Genomic DNA, 27596 nt, shown 5'->3' with positions numbered 1-27596 from the left:
GTCTGATAATGTGATATTTGACTGGAAGGTAAGTAAAACGTGGTTTCCAGGGAAAGGATGTCTGATAATGTGATGTTTGACCTTCCAGAAGGTAAGTAAAACATGGTTTCAAGGGAAAGGAGGTCTGAGAATGTGATGTTCGACTGAAAGGGAAGTAAAACTTGATACTCTGGTGTAGAATTGTTTGTTTGTCTGTCACTGGGCTCTTTGCAAGGAGGGAAAAAATAGAAATTTCATTATTTATTATATTTAAAGGATTGAGTTGCAAGCTTTGTTAGCATGTAGAATATATTCTTGTTAATTAGTAGATAATATTGAAAAGAATAATGCAAAACCCTCACCAAGGAACAGTTGGAAATTAAGTCCTTATCTTTACACAATATTACATGCATGTGGGAAAAGAACGTGATTTAACAATGCCTATAAAATAAGTAAGGTATTCTTCATAGAGACAAATTGATATTTTGTTGCATAGGAAAACCTAGATTGAGATTGTCCTTAACATAAATCAATCTTTGCAAGAAAAAGAAGAATTGAATTGGAAGAAAATACAAATCCATAATGTGTATATATAAGTAACATAACCCCATGTTTCATTTCATTCATTCATTCATCAATAAGAGCATAGACATATTAAGCTACTTTTGCTAGAAAACAGAGAAACAAATTAAGAGAAAATGTCATTTGATCAAAAGACACGTGAAGCAGATCGTATCTATGATGAATTTGAACCACCTTGTGATTGGGATCATGAGGATACAAGTGACACACTAATTCTTATGCTTCCAGGTTAATTCATTTCTTTCTTCCTCATTTTTTTTTCTTCATATAATAGTAATTTACATAATATAGTTTATAAATATAAATTAGACTAAAATTTATTACTTAGCTCTATAATGAAAATTTAGAAATATAAAAATGACTATAAACATTTGAGAGAGAATACCTACATGTAGTGAATGTAATATTTATTTCAAATGAAAGAATTATTAACAAATTATTTTTCTTTTATCAATTTTTTTCATTCAAGAAATAATTTATGAACATATAATGACAACAATTATAAGTCACAACTTATGAACTACATTTTAATGTTAAAATCCGTGTAATACGATAAAACTTAAATGAGACATAGAGATAGAAATATATAGTAAAATACGGTATTACCGTATAGTGTCTTAAATTTAATATTCAAATAACACATCTGATGCAGGATTTAAGAAGGAACAACTTAGGGTTCAAGTAACCTCAACCCGAGTGCTAAGGGTGAGTGGTGAAAGACAAACGAATGAGAAAAAATGGCGTCGATTTCGCAAAGAAGTCTCAATACCACCTCATTCAGATACAAGTAGCATTGGTGCCAAATTTGAAGCTGGAATCTTATATATTAAGCTTCCAAAACTCATCAAGCAACAAAATATTGCTCCAACACCAACACCAACACCAGCACCAATCAAACCAACAACACAAGAACCTCAAAAGCCTCAACAACAAACAATTCCTCAGAAACCAAACAATGCTCAAGTTTCTGATCAGAAAAAACAAGTAGTACAACAAGAACCAAATAAAGATATTCAAGAAGATTCTCAAAAGAAAGGAAAGGGTAAAGTAGAGGAAATAAAAGATGACATTGATGATGTGAATAAGAAAGTTGAATCTAAAGTTGCTGAGAAAAGGTCTTTGACTTTGGAAATGGTATCAAAACAAAGACAAGAATATATGAATGCATTATCTGGTTTGGTGGATGAAGTTAAGAAGCAAAAGAAATTGGTTAATTTGTTGCTACTTGTGTTTTTGGTCTTGCTATTTGGTCTCTATGTTAAGAGTGTAATTAAGTCATTTTTTTCAGGTGGACATGAAAGGCAAGAGTTGTAATTTGATTAATTACAAACTAATTGTGTTATTATGTCAATAAGTATGGTATTGGTACAAGAATTGTACAATTATGTGCATGTGTAATAAGTGCTTAAATTCATCAAGAGAATAAAGAATGTTTGAGGTTTATAACTATTAGTACTATCTGTTATTAGTTAATTATGCACCTCTATATTCATGATGATTAATGTTTTAAAAATTGGATCGAATTGATCTATAAGTTTCATTCGGAATAATTACGTTGTAGTTTGGTTAAACTGGATTGAATGAGGATTTAACAAATTGAATTGTGGCTTTGTTCTGTTGTTCATCCGGTTTTTATTTTAACTTTTTTTATTTGCTCATTTATAAAAGACTTAAATATCACATTGGTCCCTGTATGTTACCGTTTTTTTTGTTTTAGTCCCTGTGTTTTTTTTTTTCTAAAACAGTCTCTGCATGTCCAATTCCTTTTGGTTTTCGTCCATCCTCTCTCAAAAATGCTGATGTGGTTAACGGCATGACATATGGCATGCTGACGTGGCAAATAAAGGACCAAAACAAAAATAAAAAATATTAATGAAGACCCAAAAAAAACAATTTTTTAACATTTTTTACTTTTAAAAAAACCAATTTTTTTTTCAAATAGAAAACAAAATTTAAAATATATATAAAAGTGCTAAAATTTAAAATCCATAAGCCTATAGTGTAAAAACTTGTTCACAATGTGCTAAAATTGGTTTATGACATGCTAAAAAATCTGGCTATAATGACAGAGTGTGCTTAAAATTGCACATCAACTTAGGCCCCGTTTGAATTAGCTTATTTTTGAATTTATGCAAACAGCTTATGCAATTTTTATGTATTACTCCCTCCGTTTCAAATTACTTGACATTTTAGAAAAAAAATAATATTAAGAAAGTGTATTTTTGCACCTTATTTTTCTATTATACATTTATTTTAATTCAACAATGTGGAGTATTATAAGTTTGTCAAGGTAGTTTATGATAAAATAGCTTATAAAATACAATTTTCACTAGTGTTAACTTATAAAATAACATAAAAACCTAATTTATATTGTATAAATTGTTTGAATAAGCTCAAAAATAAGTTAATCCAAACAGAGCCTTAATATTGCACAAACTAATAACAAGTGATCATTAAGGCACTAAAAAGTTGTTAATAATATAACTTGTCTTACATAAAAAAAATGTTTTTTTTTATTTTTAAAATTAAAAAACGTTAAAATAAAAACTATTTTTTTAAATTTTAGGGATTTTAAACTTTATTTTTTGGTTTTAGTCCTTCAATAATAAATTTTTTTTTGTTTTGGTCCTTCATTTTTCATGTCACATGTCATGTTGTTAGCCACATCAGCAGTTTTGAGAGGGGAGGGACAAAAACCAAAAGGAATTGAACATGCAGGGACTGTTTAAAAAAAAAAACATACAGGAACTAAAACCAAAAAATCGGGAACACACAGGGACTAATGTGATATTTAAGCCTTTATAAAACTATATTTGTTTCAATTGAAGAATATATATTAAATAAATTTCCTTTTCAATATTCACCTTTAATTTTCTTTAAAAAAAATATAAAATTAGTCCCAAAAAAAATCTAAAAAAAGCAGAAAAAACCATCTCTTGTAGTTCCCCATTAGCTCTCTGATCACTGATGGTAAATAATTTTTTGTAATAATTATTAACCATCTCTTGTAGTTCCCCATTATCCTCAATCCAGTTCCCATGTTCATCCTTTGAGCATAACAATATTGTTTCTTCTTCATCGGCAACCAGTTTTGAAGATGTTATATTCTTATTTGTTGCATTTGTTACCTTTGTCATAAACTGCTTTTATTTCCAACTGAGTTGTAGTTGATAATATTTTGTACTTATTTTCTATTTTTGGTGTTCATGTTCTAATTTATTAATAAATAAATGGCCCAAAATCAATTTCCATTTCAAATTTAATCAATGCTGTTGATTACGACTACGCTACTTTTCATTCAATTACAACTTTTTTTCTCACTAGAGATGAACAATCCGTTGTAACCAAAAAAAAAAAAAGAGATGAACAATCCATTATTATGGATTCTTAAATTTGAATTATTGCTTTTCAACTATAACATTGCTGTAAAAAATAAAATAAAAACATTCTAGGGTGAGTTTGATCTGATGCTAAAAAACAGGACACAGGGACAATATTTGTTGTATAACTTGTATTCCCTTCGACTAGATATATCAATTATTTAATGAATTTAAAAAGTAATTTTTGCTTATAAATAAGGCTGGAGTGAGTATACTGTTTGATTCATAAATTGGTTATGGGACTGAACAAAATATGTAGTAAGGGATCGGACAAAAACAAGAATTTTTGTTCATCGCTAAACCACAAGACAACTTTTTGTCTATAATACTACTATAAAAAAAAAATGAAAATATTCATTTCATTTTCGAATATAAAATATAGTATCTCTCTATCGCTTTCCTGTGCAATTTTGTTCTATCATATATTATCTTGTCCAGTGCAATACTTACTGTTTTGAAATCGATGACTAGTTTATCCTTATGAAAATGTTAGAAATTAATTTGAGTTTTATTTTTATCGGGACTATCCTATTAAAAATGTGTGAAGAACCAAAATGAATTTTCACTCTAAAATATATCAAGAACAAATAACAAGATTAGTGAGCTCGCGATATTCTTCCCTTTTTTACCTTTTAGACTTTTAGAAATATGCTACCTAGAATTGGAAGCAACTTTTCTTTGACTCAAGTATTATAAATTTTATGAACTTTGGATGTAACTAACAAAAGATGCAAAATTTATTTAGTGTACTAGGTATCCATTTTTCTTAAACTTTCTTTTATTCCTTCTATTCGATTAGTGACCAAAGATTTATACATCTTACTCATGTAGTTAAGAGTTTGAAATTTGTCTTTTTCTAGTAAAAATGATTGTGATACATTTTACTTATCATAGTAAGGCCATAAATTCGAACACATTATAATTCAGAATTATTTTTTTCACCACTGGTATCTGATCTACAGGACTGTCTAATTTGATTCGGAGGTTAATTCTGATATTAAGTGATTTCAATCTTCTTTCGATTGCAGTTGCGGGAGATCGAACCATAGTCCTCCACACTATGATGCACTAATAAATAAAATTTATTGTGTTAACTTTCACTTTTTATTAAATTAATAGTTTGATAAATGCTAAAACCCCTATCTTAGAGGGTTTTGCAAGGAGTAGGAATCTTCTTCTAGTATAGCATTGCCAAAACACAAGGTAAAGCATATATTTTTTCTTGCATTAGAGCCTTAACTACAGAGAAACAAACAATGTTTGCACGAAAAGAAAGTAATAAAACAAAATAATATATTACATTAATTAATTTAAAAATCAAAAAAGCACAACGAATAATGAATAATAATGTCCTATTGTGATGCCTATAAAAGCAACACTAACCATAGCTTTCATTATCAGACATAAATACAAAATAACATCAATTGAAATTGACAAGCATGGATCAAACTCAAAAGGCACAATCAGGAACTGAACGTTTTTACAAAGATTTGCAACCTTATTTTGAATGGAATGAAGATGAAGTAAGTGCTACTCTTGTCCTAATGCTGCCAGGTATGTTTTACTTCTCACACCTCTCCAATCCATTTGAAATTTCCAGATTTTATAATCTTTTTACCCAAACTTTGTATGTATCAAATCATTCTTATTTAAATATTAGTTATACATAGTAAATGTCTTCTCCAAATTATAATTGTTTAAGTTAAAAATTAAATGTATTAATTAATCATATTGTAAGTACATAATATTAGAAACATAAGTTATGTAAGTACAATTCATATGGTAAAAGACTGGATAGACGTTTGATATGCTGCATTGCGGGCGGGTGAGTCATTGAGTTTTAAAATAAGGTTTGTAAAACCCAAAAAAATATATTAGACATATTATGAGTTTAAAGACTATAGTAGTAGGGTAGCTAAACCGGCAACTTTCGCGACAACTTTTTAAGTTGTTAACGCATTTCAAAATTGTGGTTAAGTATGTCCAATAGATGGTCGGTGAATAATGAGTTGCGGCTCATGTTCATTAATCACCCACTAAACGTAATTAACCATATATTTAAAAGTGCATTCGCCATTCAATTGGTTGTAAAAATTTATTGTCAATTTTTTATTTCAAAAAATCATTTATGTTTGTTTTAAGCTCTTTCTCATTTTCTTCTATATGCATGTATATACTTTCAATTTCAACAAAAAAAAAAAAACAGGATTCACAAAGGAACAATTAAGAGTGCAAGTGACTTCAAAAGGTGTCCTAAGGATCAATTGTGAAAGACAAGGGATTGAGAATATATGGCATCGTTTTGGTAAAGAATTTCCAATTCCTACATATTGTGACCCCAATGATGTCAATGCCAAGTTTGAACGTGGAGTGCTATCAATCAAGTTTCCAAAACTAATCACCCCAGCTAATAAGCCTCAAGAACAAGAAGCTATCACTAATCCACCACAAGAAGCTTCAATGCCACAACAAAATAGTGATGAACCTAAGGCACCGACACAAGCGCAAGTGGTTGATGAGCAACGAGAGTCACCAAAGAAAAACACAAACGAACCGATTAGTGATGAAAAAGAAAAAAATAAAGTAGAAGAAAAAGATGAAAACGAAAAGAATGTGAGGACTAATGACGAGTCATCGGAGAAAAAAGAAGTCATTGAAACTACCGAGGGTCTGAGAAAGCGGCAAGCAAAGATGACACAAAGATTGAAAACAAGGATTTTAGATTTTAACATAAGTTTGAGATCAAGAGATGATAATGATGTTAACCAATTAGGTTTTGGCTGTGTTAACACAAGGACTAAGAGGGGGAAGTTATTGGTGAACATGATTGTGGCCAGCTTGTTGATTTTGGTGCTTGGGGTGTATGTCAAAAATGCATTTTGGTCATCATCATAATCATCTCAAGGAGAAACAAAGGAATTTTAATCCCAAATATGCATATCTACTATTGTAAATGCATAAATAAATTCAATAAAGGAGTAAAACAATGAGTTTGATTGATTGATTGATTAAATTATTACTTAACGTGCACATGTATTACAAAACTCATTGTCTTATAACAACTTTTTTATGCAAAACTATATTTATATTTTTTAATGTTTGGTCTAGTGATAAAAAGATAAATCTTAAATTTAGGGAGTTTCGAGTTCGAGTTTCATTAGTGTCTTTGGATGAGGGTAAATGTGAAGCATTATACTCTCATCTTAAATTTACCATCATAAAAAGAACTATTTTATATGTCAATAAAGTATATCAAACAGCTAGTGCCTCAATTATTATTATTATTAATTTATTCTTAATCTCTACCGTCCATTTTATAAGACATGATAACGGTTTGATAATCTCTATCACCAGTATCCAGTTCATTAGACCGTCTAATCTGATTTTGGGGTTCACTTCTGAGGTCAAGTTTAAGTTTAACTTACTTATCATAAAAACTAAAGCAAATCTAGCTACATATTTGTATCATGGTAAAAGTAGGTAAACTATAAGCCCCTTTTGAAATGTAGTTGCGTTTAGCACCAAAAACACATTGTGACCATTATTTAGTTCAAGAACGAGACATATTTAATATGTCTCTAATTTCGGCTAGGAAGCAATGATCTCCAAAGGTCTCAAAATCATGTGATAAATTTCAATGTCACACTTAAATAAATTTCAAGGTCTTAACATTTATTTTATTTATTTATTTATTTTCCTGTTAAGTTATTTTATTTGATTGTTACTTTGTTTATTTTAGAGGATCAATTATTTTATAGAAAATATTAAATAGTGTTTCGGGGCACTAATTAAAGAAGAAAAATAATAATTTGGCATTGAACCTCGTACAGTCAACTATTCAAAAATCTAAAAAGTTTTATTTTCTATTTAAAATTTTCTTTTTTTAGTTTCTTTAACATTTACCTCGGGACACTGATTAGCATGAACCTTATTTTATTTATTTTTGGCTTAAATGCAGTTTTGCCCCCCCTATTTTGATTAAATCGGAATTTTACCCCCCCTGTTTTAAAACGCGGACTTTTACCCCCTCTATTTTATAATTTTTTGGATTTCGCCCCCCCTAAAATTCTGCTTTCGAGTCACAACTTCAAAGCTTCGCACACAACTCAATTTGGATCAATAATTCACCAAACGGATATCGAAATGACCGTAATCGAGTTATCTTTCCACAGAATCAAACCCCACTAAATTTGGAGTTACAATGAGAGATTAATTACCGTTTTAGTGAAGATATGTCCCCCAAAATTCTGCACAAAATCTGCTTTCGAGACACAACTTCAAAGCTTCGAACACAACTCAATTTGGATCAATAATTCACCAAATGGATACCGAAATGACCATAATGTTATGCATTAATGTTATGCATCATTAATATATTTTGGTCCATAAGACCAAACTCATGTTACAAGGAGATAGCCAAGTGAAGTAAGTAGAGTAGAAGTGTAGAACTATGTTTGGTGAAAATGTCAAAGTTAAAAAGACGATATTTATATATATTATCTCTAAAGAAAACTAGTACTTCTACCCGTGCGATGCACGGGGCAATGCATAGATATTATAATTTTTTTTACAAGTATATGATTATTATTTTTTATAGAATAGAAATTATAAATTTATGAATGAATTTGTAAATAATAGGGTAAATAGGGTTTTACCCCCTGCAAAATAAGCCAATTTTGCATTACCCCCTGCAAAAAAAAAACTTGGGATTACCCCCCTGCAATATTAAGATTCTCTCTTTTTACCCCCTGCTTGACAACTTGGCATAGAATCTTTATTTTTTATGAGGTGGCATGCATATGTGGCATTTAATTTTTTTTAATTTGCACATGTCATTTTTATTATTAAATAAACTAAAAATTAAAAAAAAATATAATAAATTCTTTTCTAATTTCCCCTTCATCCCTACCACAATAATTTTCATCATTCTACAAGAACAACAATATCAACACCACCAAGAATAACAACAACATCAACAAAATCATCAACACCACCAAGAACAACAATCCAAAAAGAACCCAATTTTTTTTCTTCCAAAAATCAATCTCGGTAAACCCAGAAACATAATCATAAATTTCTTTTGTTCTTCTATTCTTCATCCCTTTGCAACAACCCAATTTCTTCCTAACCCAAAAACATAATTCTTCTTCCCAATTCTTCATCCCATCAATTCAATCCCTAACCCATAAATTCAAAAAATCAGTTTCTGCCTTTATAGGAAATCCGGTTCCTAGTTCCTGCCTTTGTTCTTCATCAATCATTTGTTTCGACGAATTCGGCGGATTTCTAGGTTTTATTTTAGAGAAAAAGGATTCTGAGATTCTAAGTTTGTGTTAGAGAAAAAATAATTTTGGGTTTTGAGAAGAAGAATGAGAAGGAGAAAGATTTGTGTTATGTTACAGGAAAAAATTGTGAGTTTTTTTTTTTTTTTTTGTTGTTAGAAACAATGGATTAACATATCTTTTTGAATTAACATATTTTATTTTTAATAAATTTTTTTTGACACAATATTTTTTATTTTTTTAAAAACTAATTAAGTGGAATTTTTAAAATTTTTGTCACCAATTTATTTAATAATAAAAATGACATGTGCAAATTAAAAAAATAAAAATGAAATAAATGCCACATATGCATGCCACCTCATAAAAAATAAAGATTCTATGCCAAGTTGTCAAGCAGGGGGTAAAAAGAGAGAATCTTCATATTGCAGGGGGGGTAATCTCAAGTTTTTTTTTTTTTGCAGGAGGGTAATGCAAAATTGGCTTATTTTGCAGGGGGGTAAAACCCTATTTACCCTAAATAATATTTTTATTTCAAAATAGTCTAGTTATGAAGATCCTAATCATATGGTTTATGGATTAAAAAAAATGTTTAATAAGTTAATAGATTGATGGCAATTTTTTTGTTCTTAATCTCCGTTTTTTAGGAGAAGAAATTTGGTAATTTAGAGTTCGATCGTGATATAAATAATATTTTATTCAAAAATGTTACTCTCAGAAATCGAAATTCATGTTCTCCTAATTCAATGATTCGTTTTGGTCTTACTTTTAATCAAACTCTTGTATACTTTCACATTTTTGAATGATTTTTTGTATCCATGTTTATAATATTATTCTAAGAACATCTCTGAAAAAAATTTAATTTTTTTTAACATAAAATGAATTATTTATGAATTTATATGTGGAAAAAGATTAAAAAAACTTCATATTTAATTTATCTCTTGTTAAAAAAATTTAAAATTTTGCAAAAAAGATACATATAGAGAGGGGAAGTATAAAACCTAATAACAAATCTAACTAAGTTGTAAAATAATGGAGATCAACATTATTTCAAGCAAACTATCAAATTATTAAATTAGAAGCAATTATGGAGATCAACAATTATGTGTGGTATGACCCTTGAAAAGAAACATTCTCTCCCGTATAATTTTCTTTTGATCGTCATATGCTATCTTTTTCTACAAACTTCTTTTGCTATTTTGATATAATTTCTTTGATATTGTAAAACTTTCTCCCTTAAAAATTATTTGTTAAGTGACAAAAACTTAAAAATTCTTTTGATCGTAAATATGATTTGTTAAGTGACAAAAACTTAAAAATTCATATTTAATTCATTACTTGTTAAAAAAAATTAAGTTTTTGCAAAAGATATTTTTATAATGTACTAAATATGACCGTAAAAAATTCTAAATTTCGAATGTCATGCATGAATTGACTAAAAAGTAAGGACCAAAAGTCGTGACGAAAAATATTTGAAGACCAAAAGGCTTGACGAAAAATATTTGAAACACCAAAACTTGTTAACAAAATTTATAGATAATGAAAACAAAATTTGATATATTTAAGACAAAAAATTTATTGGGTTAATTATGTTTTTATTCCCTATACAAAATTACGTTCTTTGAAATTTAGTCCATATTAAATTTTAATAGTAATTTTAATCCTTCATAGTATTATACTCCCTCCGGTCCTTATTATAAGGAACAATTTGGTAAAAACACACATACCAAGAAACCTTATCTTTCTTAATAAAAATTCTAAAATTTTACAATCTATTCCAAAACTAACCTTGGTGTATTAATTTATTCTTAGGGAATATGTCACTCTAATTAATGCATAACTTTGGAATAGATACAATTTAATAAGGGTAGAAATGGAATTGTAAGAATAAATTTAATGATTGTTTCTTATAAAAAGGACCAAATTTTTTTTCCAAATTGTTCCTTATAAAAAGGACCGGAGGGAGTAGTTTATAAGAACAATACAAATTTTGAAAACTTTTTACAAAAAATTATACTTTTAGTCCCAAAAATTAATCAAAATAAAGGTTTAAATGCATATTTGGTCGCTTGTGTTTATTTTATGTTTCAATTTGGTCTCTTATATTTAAAAAGTTTCAAGTTGGTCCTTTTAGTCAAATTTTTGTTTAAATCATCTACATTCCTAATAGATTTGTGTACGCAAACAACTTAGATGGGTACTATTTGGAAGTTTTAAAAAAATTAACTCAAAATTTAGCGAAAAGTTAGAAAAAATTATCTCAAAATTTAATGAAAAGGAAGAACTTATGTTGACATCAATAGTATAAGGAACCAACTTGAAATTTTTTAAACATAAAAGATCAAATTGAAACATAAAATAAATATAAGGGACTAAATATGCAATTAAAACTAAAATAAAAATAGGGACTAAAGAGTTAATAATTTTTTTTGAGGACTAAACTTAAAAATTTGTAATTTTACAAAGACTGAAAATACATTTAACCCAAACTTATTTTACTTTAAGTTAAATCATTAATCACTTAAAGATTGGAAAAGAAAATAAAATAAAAAAAGAAAAAGAAAAAGAAAAAGATAGAAGGTGAAATTGTAGGGGAGCCGAAGAGTTGGTTGAATTGGGCGGCACATGTATTACTTTAGGCGGCTAGGCTTGAGCATCGGTCGGTTTCGGTCGGGTTCGGACTGAAAATCACTAAATCGATAAAAACCGCAACCATTTAATTTGGACCCAATTCCGACCGTCTATATCTTCGGTTTGTTCGGGTTCGGGTCATACGGGTGGCGGGTTGAACGGGTCAGTTATTACGGGTTATATCGAAACTTTGTTTACATCTAAAACTCATCCATTCTCCAAAAATTCCTAATTTTCGAATAGTTTAATACCTCGTCACAATGCAACAAAAGATAGACGAAGTAAATTAAAAAACAAAGAGGGTTAGATGCAGTTACTTTCTTTCAATATGTAGATCTAAACACAATAAAATATCAAGTAGAAGAGACGTAGAAATTAAAATAGATCTAGAATATATATATTAGAATATTTTTTCCACCTTCTTCATCATCATATTATTAATTATAAGCTTTGTAAAATATAACATTTTTATCTTATATCAAAGATGGATAAAAATAACAAAGAGAAGAGTATATGAGATTGAGAGGAAGAGAAGGAAAAAAATTAATTTGAATCTAATGGTTGTTCGGTCGGTTTCGGTTATGAAGAGATTGAATTTTATAGACCCGCACCCGCCCGTATGCAATCGTTCATGCCCGGTTTTTCGCAATTTGTTGACCCGTGACCCGACCCGCACCCGACCAAATGCTTCAATATGTTGTTGGTTATATCGGTTTCGAGTCGGGTCTCGGGTTCATGCTCACCCCTATAGGCGGCAACCATGTTTTTTGTTTTAATATACTAAGGATTAAGGATGTCACCACACATTCAAAAAATTAATATATTTTTCATTCAAACAATAATCGGTTTACTCTATATATTTAGATGACGATCAATGTAAATAAATTTTTACAATATTGAATTCTTAGAAAAAAATCAACTCATCACTCTAAGTAATGTGAAATATTACATTTTATACATAAAATGTAGTATAAGAGGCACTAAAATACTATGCTCTTCAAAAAGTGTTGTAATTCATTGCATCTTCACCGTCAACATAGAAAACTAGAAGTTTGAACCAACCTGCAAGAAACACCCACAAAACATATTGTTAGTTTATTTGTTTTTTGACGGTAAAATATATTGTTAGTCACACTATTGATAAAAATATATAGAAGTTAATTACTACATTATTGAGTAATAAAAAATCAAGCAAAATTCTTCGTATTGATTAAACAAAAGTTATTTTCAACTTGTTTGACTCAACTAGTAGGATACACATCAACTATTTTATTTGTAAAATAAATAAATCAAACAAAAGTATATCAAAAAGTTATCTTTCACACTAATACAAAATTATAAAGACATAAGATACTAATTAATCATATTATAAAAACTTGAAAAGCAGATAGAACAAAAAAGACAGATAGAACAAATAATCTTAAACCTAATATACACTAATACTACAAGTATACAACATGTGAAACAAAAAAGACATAACAAATACATAAAAAAAAAGCATAACAAATTACATTAAGAGGAAAAACTAAAAAAACTCAAGAAAGATATAGTACTTACAGATTCTTCTAAGTCATTATTTTCAATGTTGTTAATCTTAGACTTTCTTGCTCTTTTTCTTGTTGCCATAAAACTATCATATGCCGTCCTCTTTCTAGGATCACCCTTCGAAACTGAATAGCTTTTTGTATCATCATTGAAAAGCCCATCATATTGTTCTAAGTCATGATCTTCAATCTTGTTAATCTTAGTCTTTCTTGCTCTTTTTCTTTTTGCTATAAAACTAGCATATGTCCTCTTTTTAGAAACAGCCTTCAAAATAGAATTGTTATTTGTATCATCTTTGAAAACCATCCCACAAGAGTGACAACAGCTGCAAACATATGATTGAAAATCAGTTTAGAGATTAATTATAATAATGCAGTAATTATATAAGTTTTATACAGATTTGTGTTGTTTATATCATGATATTACATAGAGAAAGATTAATTAATCTAGAAGAAAAATAAAATGATGAGCAGTAGAATAAATAGTTTACCTAAGTAACCAGCCTCCTTCACAAGGATGAAGTGTGTTTGGACGAAGAAAATTACAAGAGTGATCAGACTCCATCATCATCATCATCTCCATCTACTTTTGCGTCAATATTACGGACAGAGAGCGAGAGATTTGAGAATAGAAAGATTTGATAATCGAAACAGAGAGCGAAATCAATCTATGAGAGAATAGAAAGATAAAGCGAGAGGTTTGATGAACAAAAGAAAGAGCGAGAGCGAAATGAAAGAATGAATCTATCTAAGAGAGAATAGATAGAAAGAGAAAGAGAAAGTGAAATGAATGAATCTATGAGAATGAGAGAATAGAAATAGAAATAGAATGTGGTGACACTGACACTGATGTTGTTATATGCGCGGATTAGGGCGCAACGGATATATTTTTGTAACTAACTTGCGTCAATATTACGCTATTACCATATTATTACAGCTGGCATATAATAATATCTTTTTTGTTTATGCCTTATTATCTATTCGTCAAAAATAAATAATATTACAGCTGCCACCTTATATCATATAATAATATCTTTTTTACTGAGTTAGTTAGATAAAGATTTATTATGAGATTTCATTAAAAAAAAGATTTTACCGAGACTAAGTAAGTTAGATAAAGATTTTTTTTAATAAAAAAAAAAACAGTTGGATAAAGATTTATTTTGAGATTTCATTAAAAAAAAAAAGATTTATTATGAGAATCTTGACCAAACACTTATAACGGCTTATGCACAAACACTTATACATAAGCACGTAATTAAGCAGTTTATCCAAACAAACAAACCTAATTTATTTTCACCAAATTAACACAAAAACCATTCAAATGATAAAGAAATTAAAGTAAGAGAAACAAACCTATTGAGAGGATCTTCCAAAATGAACTTCAACTGAGAAGGTAGATGAAAGAAGCTATGACGGAAACAACGGCGGCAATTTCATAGAGACTGACGACGTGAACAGGAGTGGATCTACGGATCTTGTCACGCCAACGGTGGAGGAGATAATACGCGACGGAGAAGAAGAGCGTGTTAGTGAGGTAGAGAGGGAGAGCGTCTGAAGCTTTTGGTGATGGGGAAGGGGATTTCAGGCGGCGGGAATGGTGGTTTGTTGTCGCAACGGCGCCGTTGGTGGTGGTTGCCGGCGGCGGACGGGGATGGAGATCCATTGTTTTAGAGAGAGAGAGAGAGAGAGAAAGAAATGTTGAGAGACAGACAGAATTGAAAACGAATGGAAAATGAATGGTTTTATACTTATAGACTTATAGTGAGAAGTTTATTACTTGTTTATTTATTATTTATTTTAGAGGATCAATTTTATTTACTTTTTGAGGATCAATTATTTATTTATTTTATTTTAAAAGTTATGTTTTGTTGGAAAGTGTGTTGTGAGTTGTGACAAGAGTCAAGAACTAGAAGATTAATTTAAGGTATTTAAAATTCTAATCACTTAGATTAATTTATTTATGGTTTATTATGACGTATTTATTTAGTCTTGTTTGTTTTTTATGTATACAATTTAGTCTTGTAGTAAAAATTCACATGATCTTATACAGTAAAGTTTCAACGGGCGTGGCTCTAACTTATTAGAGGCTCTGCTCAATTATTAAAAATGGATCCTAATAAAAAATAAAAATAAAAATTATCCTTTATATAAGTTTTAAATAACATTAAAAAGGTCATTCTTATAACTAACATAAAAAAATACATTTTTAATCAATAAGATCTAAATATAATTTTCAAGTTAATATTACTATCAATCTTCTAACTATTTAAAAGATGTCAACATTTTAACATTTTTTTGAAGCAAATTGATCAACTAAGTAGTAGTGGTAGTAATAATAATAATAATAATAATAATAATAATAATAATAATAATAATAATAATATTTCTATGAGTATTATTTGTTTACTATTATTACTCTCTCCGGTCCTATATATGTATGTCATTTTTTAGATTCATTGTAGAATAGATGTATATAGACTATATTATTTGTCTAGATACGTGAATTCTATGGTGAATCTAAAAAATCAACTTTTTCTTATATATAGATCGGAGGGAGTATTACTAATAACTACTTTTTTAAGCATTGGTATGGTAGTTGGTATCATATATTGAAGATCCATAAGAGGCCTCCAACTTCTCCAAATTTTAGAGGCCCTATATGGTCACACCTTGCACACTCATAGGAGCCGCCCTGAGTCTCAATCTAAAATATATATCCAATACTTAATCTTGAATTATTATTTTTTGGATAGAACTTTTTTAATAATAGACACATGGATTAACGAATATTGACATATTTATTTACTCTATAATCTACAAAGAATAACACTTTTTTTTATAATAATACAAAGAATAACACTTTAGCAACTCGATGTTTAATATTTTTTTTTTGGTACAAACTCGATGTTTAATATTATATATATCATTTAATACATATGGACGAAACAGATGACACAATTAAAAACATTGGGTTAAAATTATTAAAAATAGAATCACATTGTAGAAAATCAGATAGCACAATATCCTTTTATCAACCAATTTAAATTATATAATTGTGTCCAGGGACGGAGTCACTCATGGGCTTGGCAGAGCCATGGCCCGCCCCAAGTTTCAGTATTTATATTTTTTATAGGTATATATACATTTTGTTTTGGTTTATAGGTATATGATATATATTAGTGTTTGCAAATTATAATGCGTAGTTCATTTTTACCATTTTAATGCTATTTTTAACAACAAAAAAATACTAAAAAGTTGCAATATGTGAGACTTGAACCCTGATCTTGCAGGTAAAACTTACATGAACAAACCACAACATTGGTGCTGATAGTTGATACTTCTCATTCAAAGTATATATATTCATATAACAAACAAGAAAATATATAAAAAAATAATAATTAATGGCCCTTCCCGGAAAATTCTTCTAGCTCCGCCACTGCATCCAACAAACAAGTTATGAAGTACTATCACTGAAACATGTTCGTTCAACTTGTTACTTGACAGGTCTAGTGACCTCAATGAACATAGGTTACCAAATGATTTTGAAAGTCCACCTTCTAACAAGGTACTCCAAATGAGAGAGATTTCCAAGTTGACGAGGGATTGTACCTTCGACTCGAGGCCATTGTTTGAAAGATAAAGATATTGCAAATGCGAAAGACGAGCAAGATCATTTGGAATTCTTTCGCCAAAGAATGAATGTTGGAGGTTCAACGAATCTTAAGGTGCTTAGAAAACAAAATAATTCTGGAAAGTTACATAATGAAAATAGACTCCAATTGAGGTTCAAATATTATAAGGAAAATGTTGGCACATGTTATGCCAAGGAGTCTAATATAAAAATATATTTTTGGTACTTGTGTAATAAATATTTTTAACATTAATTTTTTTATATTATTTAATAATAAATTTTTTTATTTAGATAGCTTATCATATGTCCCAAAATGTTAACATGACTCATATTTTAAATGTTGCAACTCCGTCAATATAATAAAACTCAACTTGTTAAGAATGTAGTGCAAATATCAAAAACTCGCACAATTGCGGATCTCAAGTTCGATATCTAGAATAAATGTGTTCATCATAATAATATTTACATTGTCAGTTGAGTTAAGATTTAAGGATGCAATTTTTTTCCCTATGCATTGACGATGGTCAATGGGTCATAACACCCTCATTTGATAGAATGAGGATTCGTTTGTTTGATTTATTTTTGAGCTTATGCGAAATAATTTATGCAAATAAATAAGTTTTTATGTATTATTTATAAGGTTTTCAATGTAATTTATGAGAAAACAACTTATAAAGATACAATTTTTTCTAGTAAAAACTTATAAATTAACATAAAAATTTATTTATTTACATAAGTTAGTTTCATAAGCTCAAAATTAAGTCAAATCCAAACTAGTCCTGGATCTATACACCCTCATTGTTGTTTTCTTGTCCATCAAATTAAATCAACCAAAACCTATGTCGGGATAAAGGTAACAGGAACAAAATTTTGGTTTAGATTTTAGCATTACCAAGGCACGAGGTCACCTCATTTGTTGCTAAAGCATATTATATTTCTTGTTCCACCAGACAGAAATAACATAATGTTTGCACGAAAAGAAAGTAATGAATCAAATATAGAACATGAATTTGCATGCAAAATACATCTCTCGTCGATGTGTATAAAAGAAACACCATGTCATAAGTCATGATCAATTCAATTACTAAGAGGCAAAGATATATACATAAAAGCAAAAGAGAAACAAAGACAAAATAATAAATGGATACAATTACAAAGCCAGAAGCTGATCGTGTCTATGAAGACTTTGAACCATATCATGAATGGGATAAATATGATGGGAGTTTCACTGTTATGTTACCAGGTAAACGCTATTTCATGTTTTCAAAACAAAAATCTTCCAATCCTAAAACCTAACAATCATATATTACTATCATGTACATATTTCATATTTCATATATTATATTATAAGAAATAGGATAAATATTTATCTATTTGATTTACTTTTATTTTTGTCCCAATACAGAAGAATTAAAAAGTAAGAAGTAAAATTTAATAAACCCATCCATTATCATCGTTGAACACTTTGACTTAAACTTAGTTATTGGCCAAAATCATGTTATCATCATACAGTAAGCTAAATGAATTAATTTATCCCAAAGCTGTAAAAAAATTACTGAAACAAGGTCAGACAAAATAACTCACAAGATAACTAAGTATTTTCCATGCATAAACACTTTTTGCTATTCATTAATGTTCAGGTGCATTAAATTTTCATCTATTTTCATAGCCAAAAAAGACATTTCATTAACTGTCTTAACATGCAGGATATAGAAGGGATCAAATGAAGGTTCAAGTGACCTCAAAACCTGCTCTAAGGCTGATGGGCGAACGACCGACCTTTCAGAACAGATGGCGTCGTTTTAAATTAGAATTTCCCATTCCTTCTGATTATGACGCAGACAGTGTGACTGCATCATTTGAGGGTGGCAAGTTATCTGTCAAATTTGCCAAACTGATTAAGCCTAATGAAACAACAACAGCAGCAGCAGCAGCAGCAACAAATCCACCAGAAGAAACTCCAAGACCAAATGAACCATCACAAAAGGGTGATGATAAAATGGGTGCTCAAGAGGGTACCCCAAAAACTAAAGAAGAGAAAGTAGAAACAAAAGAAACAATAACAAATCCTCCAGAAGAAGCTCCAAGTCCAAAGGAACCGTCACAAAAAGTTGATGAGCAAAGAGCTGGTCAGGAGGGTATCTCGAAAGCTAAAGAAGAGAAAGCAGAAACAAAGACTAATGTCTCGGATCAAAATACACCACCACAGAAGGAGAAGGAATCAATAACCAAAACAGATGCAGAAACCTCTAAATCTCCTGAAACCAAAGGTGCCAAATTTATTTCAAGATCCAAAACTAGGCTTGTAGATTTCACACTCTGTAAGGCTCTCTCAAATCGGGACAAAAATGAAGCCCTTGGCGATTCGACCGCAGGGCTTAACGACTGGCAGAAATTGGTTGCATGGTTCATTCTAATCTTATTGGTCATGGGACTTGGGCTTTATTGTAGAAAGGCATTTGGATCATCTCAGGTAGAATTGGACACTGAAGACCTGTTATTAGATCCTTACTGATGTACTAATATTTGTAAATGGTGCATTATATTATATTCCTTTATGTTTAAATGCACATATTCAATAAAAGAATTCAGACTCTGCCAACTGTATTTCAGTTCAATCGTCGTGTAGACATATTCTATATTTCATACACAAACATCTATATTCTCTTTCATTCCATTCCTATTTTATTACAATATAAAATATTCACATCACAAAAAGGTGATTTTATCACGTTTATTTCATCTCATCCATTCCACTCACCATCCAATAGTAACAACATAACCGATCCCCTCTAAGGATACTGGGGGTAAAAGGGGGAAGCAAACAAGAAAATATAATCAAATTTACTTACAACAGGAACAAGAGACATCAGAGCCCCCACCACCAGTGGCTGACATATAACTCTGTTCCCAAACATCTGTAGGAACTGCTTCAGCATGAGGAATGTGCCGAGGATGTTTCTCTCTCTTATCTCCCCTGAGCTGTTTTAGGCCATGCTTAAGTGCTGGCAATAAAGCTTCCATACATTCAGCAACAGCATTTGGATTTCCCGGCATGTTAATGATCTGAATATCAACAGAGACAATAACTTAGCCAGTAAATACAAGCCTAACGTCACTCAAATTATATATCTGAATCTAGGGTGTACTGTTTACTGCAATAATCAATTCACGCAAGACTTTACTAACTAGATATTATAATAGCGCTAATGCAGCACCACTGCACCAGGTAGAAACCAACAACTACTTATGAATACCAGAACTATATGAAAAAAAAAATCATCGAGAGTCAAAGCTCAGCCTCCGTACATGATACATAAATATACTTTTTAAGTAGATATAAATTTTTGGCATTTTTCCTTACCAAGGTTGATCCTCTGATTCCAGCTGCAGAGCGTGAAAGCATTGCAGAAGGAGTCACCTATTCATGCAAAGAAACAACAGAAATACTTGAGAATTATCTTCCATTGGAAACCATTTAACTGACATAAACCAATTATACCTTTCAACATAATTAAGAATACGTAAAATTACATCATCCAAAAAGACTGAAGAGCAAATTAAGAGAATTAAAGGTTGATCTTCCTTTAAACATAAAATAAAAAAATATGAATAATTCTACATGCATAAACTTTTTTATACACAAGCTTTTTTTACTTTGTTATCAAATGAAAGTGGTTCGGTTATTACTTTGCATCCAAACAGACAACATTGAATAAGCTTGCAAATAACAGTTTACAAAGTATCATGACTCTAAATATATAGGCTTTTATGGTTTTAAAATTACATAGCCATGATGATAAAAAAAACTGATGGAGTTCTTTGAACGTTAATTTGGAAAATAAAAACATGTAAACAGAAAATTAAGGTCACCGTATGAGAAACCACAAACTACAAGAGACATTACTATAATTTTTTTAAAAAAAAAAATAACTATAACTACATAAGTATAGATGCTCATACCTTTAAACTCTCTTGCATCATTACATACAAAAGACCAGGTGTTTCTTTTTCAATCAATGCTTTTGTAGCTTCCGGTGTTACATCACGTGAGGTAAAGCCAGTCCCACCTTGATTGGCAAAGCAAAAACAATGGAAGTTAAATCCACGCAACTACAACTTTTATTCTTAAGAGAAACTGATGAGTTACATAGAAGGTTACCAAGAGTAATTATAAGATCCATTTGTTCATTATCACTCCATCTTCTTAGAATGTCCTGAATTTTTTCTATGTTATCTGGAACCACAGATGTTGCTGCAACTCTGGCTCCTCCTAGCCTTTCTGAAGAAGAATTAATAACAGAAACTGCCCTGGGACCACTGTTTAATTGTTAAGAGTCAGCAAACTTTGATGCTAATACCAATGATTTAAAACCAGCCTGAACTGCCTGGTTGAACAAGTGAACCATGAACATCTATGTCTTCATTCCTATTACTCCGTACTATATTGTCTAGTTGAACATGATTTGACCACAATATAAATTTTTTGAACCAATCAAACCATGACCTAGATATCTTGGTAGTTTAATATCCAGTTCAGACTTTAAAACGTTGGCAAACATACATAATAATATGATCTTTTTCACTTTGAAAAGCCCGTTTTTTATATAATCAGATAGCTTCAATCAAAATAAAATTATGATGCCTCAGTAGGGACAAATACTAACAACCATCATGTAACCTACCCATTCCATTTACACTTATTTTTTGTTTGGGGAAATCTCCGGAGGAACTTCACTTTGATAAATACAGACAATTAACGGATAAAAACCACAGACCAGCCCTGAGCCCTAAGAGTTTACATGCATAAGTTTTTTCCTAACGAAGCCACTTGAAAACCAAGAGATTTTTCCGTACTACCATGGCCAAATAGAAAATTGAAAAGGAGGAATGCCTAATACTGGGATGATTGAGTGTTTGTTTCTGGTGTCTAGAGCAATTTGCTCAGTGAAACATTTCTTTTCTGATTGATATTGAAGCCTACACGCCCACATAAAAATGGCAATAGCCCCTTCCATTCATCAAAATTTGTGTAAAATTTAGTAAAAGAACCTACAGCTCTGAGAACAATTTGAAAGCAGCGGACAAACAGCCAGTTTGAGAAAGAAAGAGAGAGAATGGAGCATAAAAAATAAAATAAAAATACAGTCCTATTATGTATAAAACACAGATAAACCTTAAGTGTTATTATACATAAGATGTGTGGAAATTCAATAGTATGAAACCACAGCCTGATACCATGAAGATAAGGCTGAGTTCTACGGTCAATAGAATAGATCCACACCTAAAATAGAATTTATAAAAAGGAAATTATTATCTTTAGATGCTCCAACTATAAGACTGTTGCAGAACACTCTTGGTCTGGTGGTATTAGCTTGGGACCTGAGAGTGTGCTCCTCCTTAAGGTCTCAGGTTCGATTCTCTCAAGTGTCAATTTGGGTGGGCTAATTTAGCTTCTTCAAAAAAAAAAAAAAACTGTTGCAGAACACTCAGTATATCCAATGCCCCTTTTGACATTGATTAATATCAAGTTTGCTCTTTAGTTTGGCATCAACTTTGTGACCTCTTCCAAATAATGATTAAAAGAGGTGTATCTAGATGCCATTTAGCCTTATCCAATTGGGAAGAATATTATTTAACAATTATGACAATACTAGTTGATATAACTTTTTCAGTGGCATACAAATGCGGTTGTCCATGAAATATCATATACAGATCTAGCTTTAATGAGAACAAACACTATGTTGCTCCATTCCTCTACCATTCACAGAAATTTTTTCTTTGGTTTGAAAGAGTACACTAAATTCACCCAATTAAGAGCAACAAAAACACATATCTAGCCTTATTGGTTTGAATAAGGCCAATAACTCATTAACCTTTTTTATAATCATGTAATTTACTGGTTTATTCCATTAAAAAATAATTTGTGCGGTCAATCAGAAGAACCTAGAAGTTACTTCATCTAGAAAGTGCAAAAACTTTGGTTTTAGTCTTAAATATTCCTGATAAAATTGGTTGCATACCAAAACAGACAATCAATTGCTCAGCTTGTTTAACAATGAAAGTTCTAATTTTCTAAATGGGTTAAGAAATGCCTAGTCCTGATACTCCGCACTATTTATGTCTCTTTGTCTGCGTGCACCCATATAAAATACAAAATGAAGGTCAACAATACCTTCGATCTGGTCCAGTCCCCGCAGCAACTGTATCGCTTACTGTAAGAATAGCCACTCTGAGGTCAGTACCCCCAGAAGAATCTGTAGTTATTTTATCTGATTTAATTCCTGGCAAAGTAGAGGTTGAGTGTGATGATATATGATTCTTGCCAAAATCCATAGGTCTTAGGTTGGAAATTATGATAGCTGCCACAGGGGTCCCAGCAGATACAACACTGCCTGTTGCTGGAAACTCCAGCAAGGCATTAGCTGACTTCATACTAAGTAGTCGACTGCTCCTCTGATGACCAGTGCTCTCGGCAACAAAACTGAAATTCATTGGCAGCACACAAAGTTCATTCATTAGAGAAACCAGATCAAATATAGGCATAGCAATTAGGCCTCTGGAAAACAAGTAAATACACCCCCAAAAAATACGTGCTATAAAGAAAACATATCTGTCCATAGATCTTTCTGACTAAAACCACAATAATGCAATTCAATCATCAACTTACCCAGGGCTTCCTGTTCCATCATTTTCAGTCCATATAACAGTGGCACGATGATATTCTGGTCTAAATTGATCCGTCTTTATGGGATGTTGAAGCCGAGCTTGTACCCTGCACAGAAATGAATTTACTGAAATCCTAGAGAAAGCAAGCATTCCATCTCAACAATGAGTGCTATTTAGAAGTTTGTGTAACCTCAGGTTATGAGGATTTGTCCACCCTGCAAGCTGGCGCATAGCAGGAACCACAAAGAGATGAAAGCAAACTGAAGAGCTGGCAGGATTTCCAGGTAGCCCAAAAGCTAGAATTTTACTTTCTGTTGATTGAGAGCCAATCTCTGCAAAAGTGAATGGCTTGCCTGGTTTAATAGACACCTGAAATATAGATAAATCCTAAGTTAAGATAACAGGATTCATAAAATCATACTCGCCAAAGCATTAGATAAAATTTTAAATATTTTACTATTTCTACAACTGCAGAAATACGACATACAATTACACCACCAAACCAAATTACAGGATCATCAGAATAAACAATAGGAATCAAATAAAATTGTGACATTACCTTATCAAAATGTACTTTTCCTCGCTTTTGAAGCAAAGGCCTAATAAAATCTTTGTCTCCCATTGAAACACCTCCTGAAGTTATGAGAATGTTAATTCCAGAAGCAAAAGCCTTATCCAAGATCCTTCCTTGGCATTCTTCATCATCCTTAGCAATACCAAGGTCCACAACTTTGCATTGATGCTGTACTGCAGCTGCCAGCAGCATGGCACGATTAGAGTCCCTAATCTGCATAGGATCTGTATATTAGCTAATGTTTGTTTTAATTACATTAACCAAATACCTCCTGTAAACTACATTCAAAATCCAAACATATAGCAAATAAATGGGTAGTTGAGTAACATCGTAAAACAAGTATAATGATGTTCAACAAATTTTGAACAATGCATGTGTATACATTGTAAGAAATTCATATACAAAAAAAATATATATATTTATTATAATCCAAATATCACAACATGTTTGATTTAAGCTTCAATCGCTCAGCCTCAAGTGAGTTGATTGAGCATTGAAGTTCCATGTGCATACTAATAATGCGGCTAGTCTGCAATGCCGCTAGTTGGACTCAGATACTGATTGAGTAATCTGAACCAAATATTACAATATCGTTATCATTGTTTTAATCTAATGAGTATTACAGCTTAAAAGTAAATAAAAGCAAATGGGAAGGCTGTGATGAAAATTGAAAACCAAACACACATCAGCAAGTTAATGGTCTATTAAAGATAATATCGAAATTGGCAAGTTTTGAAAAAAATTCAAGTCATCATCTCCCATGTCACTGTTCTTTTAAATTAAATCTTCTTGGTTGAAATTTGAACTTATAGCAAATCTGCATTATATTACACTAATAACCTGACCTTACCTAGAATTTGATTAAAGTCCAAAAATCAGCTTACCCATCATAGTTTTAATAACTAGAACATTAGCGTTCCTACTAGGCATCTTCACAAAAACTTAATCGACTCATCTAACAAGTCCTAGTCCTCAATAGCAATACCTGACCACGACTCAGATGCCCAGTAGATGGCTCTACAAGTTCATCGCCAGTAGAAAGAACAGCAACAGTTGGAGTAGGATACACCTGCACCAAAGCATTTTTCTTTCCCATCATTACATATGCAATAGTAAAACACTAGAATACAAAAGGGCACATAAAAGTTCCTCCGTGAAAGGAACTAAAAAGAAACCATGTTCCATTACCTTTACCGTCGTCACACCAACTGTAGCAAGCAAGCCAATCTCGGAAGCACCTAATATTTCTCCAGATGTTAATACTATTGCATCTTTCTCGATATCAACTCCCTGTCAATGAACACTTTTTTGGATGAACCGCAAAATCATAGATCACAGAATACATCAAAACATGTATATTTGAATACACAATACACATAATGGTAGGCTAGTTACTCAAAATAATGGAAGAATAAGAGTTTAACTTATTTAGGTCAACTGATAGAATAGAATAAAACTTCAAATTAATAAACAATGAATTGGCACGAAGTCTGATTCCATTAAAATTGTAAATATCATTATGTAATGAATATGGGTTTGAATCCTCTACAGTGGAAAATTTAGGTTTTCGGATGAAGATCAGACACCCATAATCCAAAATGTATTTTAAAGCCAATTTAGTGAAGTCAAATACAAGTCAATCAATCATCATCTAACTATGAAATCTCTTACTGCACGGAATCGTTGTCCAAGGGGTAAATAGACACACCATGTCACCTTCTATGAATGTATGTAATGTATCCCAATTATATCCAGAAGCACATAACCTCCAAAACAATGCATGTATCGTAATATATGACCTATGTAGTAACAAGTACCAACACTTCAAATTGAAGATGTTTCTGGTGTCCGACTAGTGTTAGTGTTGACACCTTGGATTAAAGAAGTGCCCGGTGTCTGAAATGTGTAGTTACAATCGTTCAATTCCATTTTTTCTTAAACTATTATCAGTGTCTACGTGTTATTGTCTATGTGTCAGCATATAACCAATGTAGTACGAACATAACACTTCAAATTGAAAATGTTTATGGCGTCCGACATGTGTCGGTGTTGACACTTTCGGATTAAATTTAAGAAGAATCCAGTGTCTGAAATGTGTATGTACAATCATTCACTTCCATTTCCTTAAATTATTATCGGTGTCTATGTCAGTGCTTTATAGATCATAGTTACACTCAATATCATGATGAAAATTAAAGTACTACGACCGAGTATTGTTAACAACAAGCATGCATACATACATACATACATAGTTAATTACATACCACGGGGCGTATATCATTGCCTTGAGTAGTTTTCACCAATATTCTAACCCGGTCAAACTCATCACCACCATTGTTGACTTTTTCAGTATCTTCAACCTGAACAACTGCATCAGCACCATCAGGTATAGGTCCTGAAAAATCACAAATCACAATCACAACTATTAAACCTAACTTAACAACAGCAATAACAAACTTCAATAATCACAATCAATTTCACAACAAAAAATCACAAATCACAACTATTAAACCTCCGGTTGTTACATAAGCAACAGTTCCAGGAACAACGGTAACACCAACCGCATCATCACCGGCTCTTGATTCAGCGATCACCGGGTATTCACCAGGCCCATCGGCAGCTATAACCGCATAACCGTCCTGTTCCAACAGAAAAAACCCAAGCCCGTTTTTATTAGTTAAGTGAGAAATAATAAAAAGAAGAAGAAATTGAATGAAAAAAGTACCTTGACGGAAGCGGAGTAAGGAGGTAAAGGATCAGAGGCATGAATGTTTTGAGCTAAGACTTTACCAAGGGCGTCGTGAAGTGAAACGGAAATTGGAGGAAGACGTTTAGAGGCGTTAAGAACCGTTTGGAGAGCGTCAGTAACTGAGATCATTGTTTTGTTTATGGGGTCGTGTTCAATGTGATTGATACTACTGTTACTGTTGCTTTGTTTTTTGTTTTTTATTTTGTATTTTATTTATTTTCTTACGTATTATAGTGTATGATGGTTGATGGTTGTCTCTTCAAAGTGGGAGGAGTCGTGAGATTAGGATGTTAATTACTACTTCCATTTTGAAGAGATTGTGTTTGGTTTTGGACTTTGGTTTAGTTTTTGACATTCTAGTTTTTTTATTATTTTGTGTAAACTGTCAATTTTGAGAAGGATATATAAATTTAATTAATCATTAATCTAGAAATGGTCCAGGTTCATTTTGGTTTGGGAATAAAGAATGGAAAGTTGGTAGCAAATTGTCCCATTTTGATTAATCTAGCAAATTGTCCATAGCTTCTTGTAAAAAATAAAAGTTCCCATGTGTAGATAAAAATTGCAACCGAGTT

The 27596-nt window shown here is 31.1% G+C and overlaps 5 protein-coding genes across 5 annotated transcripts; 3 read left to right on the top strand and 2 right to left on the bottom strand.

Moving 5' to 3' along the window:
* The first annotated feature begins 593 nt into the window (after window positions 1-593).
* LOC123923171 (inactive protein RESTRICTED TEV MOVEMENT 2-like) lies at window positions 594-2004 on the top strand. Its single transcript, XM_045975842.1, has 2 exons — window positions 594-789; window positions 1214-2004. The coding sequence occupies exons 1-2, from the start codon at window positions 678-680 to the stop codon at window positions 1873-1875; spliced, it is 774 nt and encodes a 257-aa protein (XP_045831798.1). The 5' UTR covers window positions 594-677; the 3' UTR covers window positions 1876-2004.
* Window positions 2005-5329: 3325 nt separating this feature from the next.
* LOC123923213 lies at window positions 5330-7024 on the top strand. Its single transcript, XM_045975896.1, has 2 exons — window positions 5330-5495; window positions 6148-7024. Exons 1-2 carry the CDS (start codon window positions 5381-5383, stop codon window positions 6834-6836), a joined length of 804 nt encoding a protein of 267 aa, XP_045831852.1. The 5' UTR covers window positions 5330-5380; the 3' UTR covers window positions 6837-7024.
* Window positions 7025-12755: 5731 nt separating this feature from the next.
* LOC123921942 lies at window positions 12756-15200 on the bottom strand. Its single transcript, XM_045974683.1, has 4 exons — window positions 14752-15200; window positions 13887-13978; window positions 13409-13721; window positions 12756-12913 (listed from the first exon to the last, which is right to left on the bottom strand). Exons 2-4 carry the CDS (start codon window positions 13976-13978, stop codon window positions 12896-12898), a joined length of 423 nt encoding a protein of 140 aa, XP_045830639.1. The 5' UTR covers window positions 14752-15200; the 3' UTR covers window positions 12756-12895.
* A 2903-nt stretch (window positions 15201-18103) lies between these two features.
* LOC123921427 (inactive protein RESTRICTED TEV MOVEMENT 2-like) lies at window positions 18104-19647 on the top strand. Its single transcript, XM_045973966.1, has 2 exons — window positions 18104-18272; window positions 18736-19647. The coding sequence occupies exons 1-2, from the start codon at window positions 18170-18172 to the stop codon at window positions 19542-19544; spliced, it is 912 nt and encodes a 303-aa protein (XP_045829922.1). The 5' UTR covers window positions 18104-18169; the 3' UTR covers window positions 19545-19647.
* Window positions 19648-19670: 23 nt separating this feature from the next.
* Window positions 19671-27379, bottom strand: LOC123921426 (molybdopterin biosynthesis protein CNX1-like). Its single transcript, XM_045973965.1, has 13 exons — window positions 26998-27379; window positions 26785-26911; window positions 26537-26667; window positions 25461-25562; window positions 25258-25341; window positions 24258-24485; window positions 23889-24067; window positions 23700-23804; window positions 23205-23513; window positions 21192-21349; window positions 20993-21099; window positions 20394-20450; window positions 19671-20095 (listed from the first exon to the last, which is right to left on the bottom strand). Exons 1-13 carry the CDS (start codon window positions 27148-27150, stop codon window positions 19874-19876), a joined length of 1962 nt encoding a protein of 653 aa, XP_045829921.1. The 5' UTR covers window positions 27151-27379; the 3' UTR covers window positions 19671-19873.
* Between the last annotated feature and the right edge of the window lie 217 nt (window positions 27380-27596).

The sequence above is a fragment of the Trifolium pratense genome, linkage group LG4, assembly GCF_020283565.1.
Source record: "Trifolium pratense cultivar HEN17-A07 linkage group LG4, ARS_RC_1.1, whole genome shotgun sequence".
In the NCBI taxonomy this organism is placed as follows: domain Eukaryota; kingdom Viridiplantae; phylum Streptophyta; class Magnoliopsida; order Fabales; family Fabaceae; genus Trifolium; species Trifolium pratense.
This window is presented reverse-complemented; position numbering and strand designations above follow the sequence as displayed.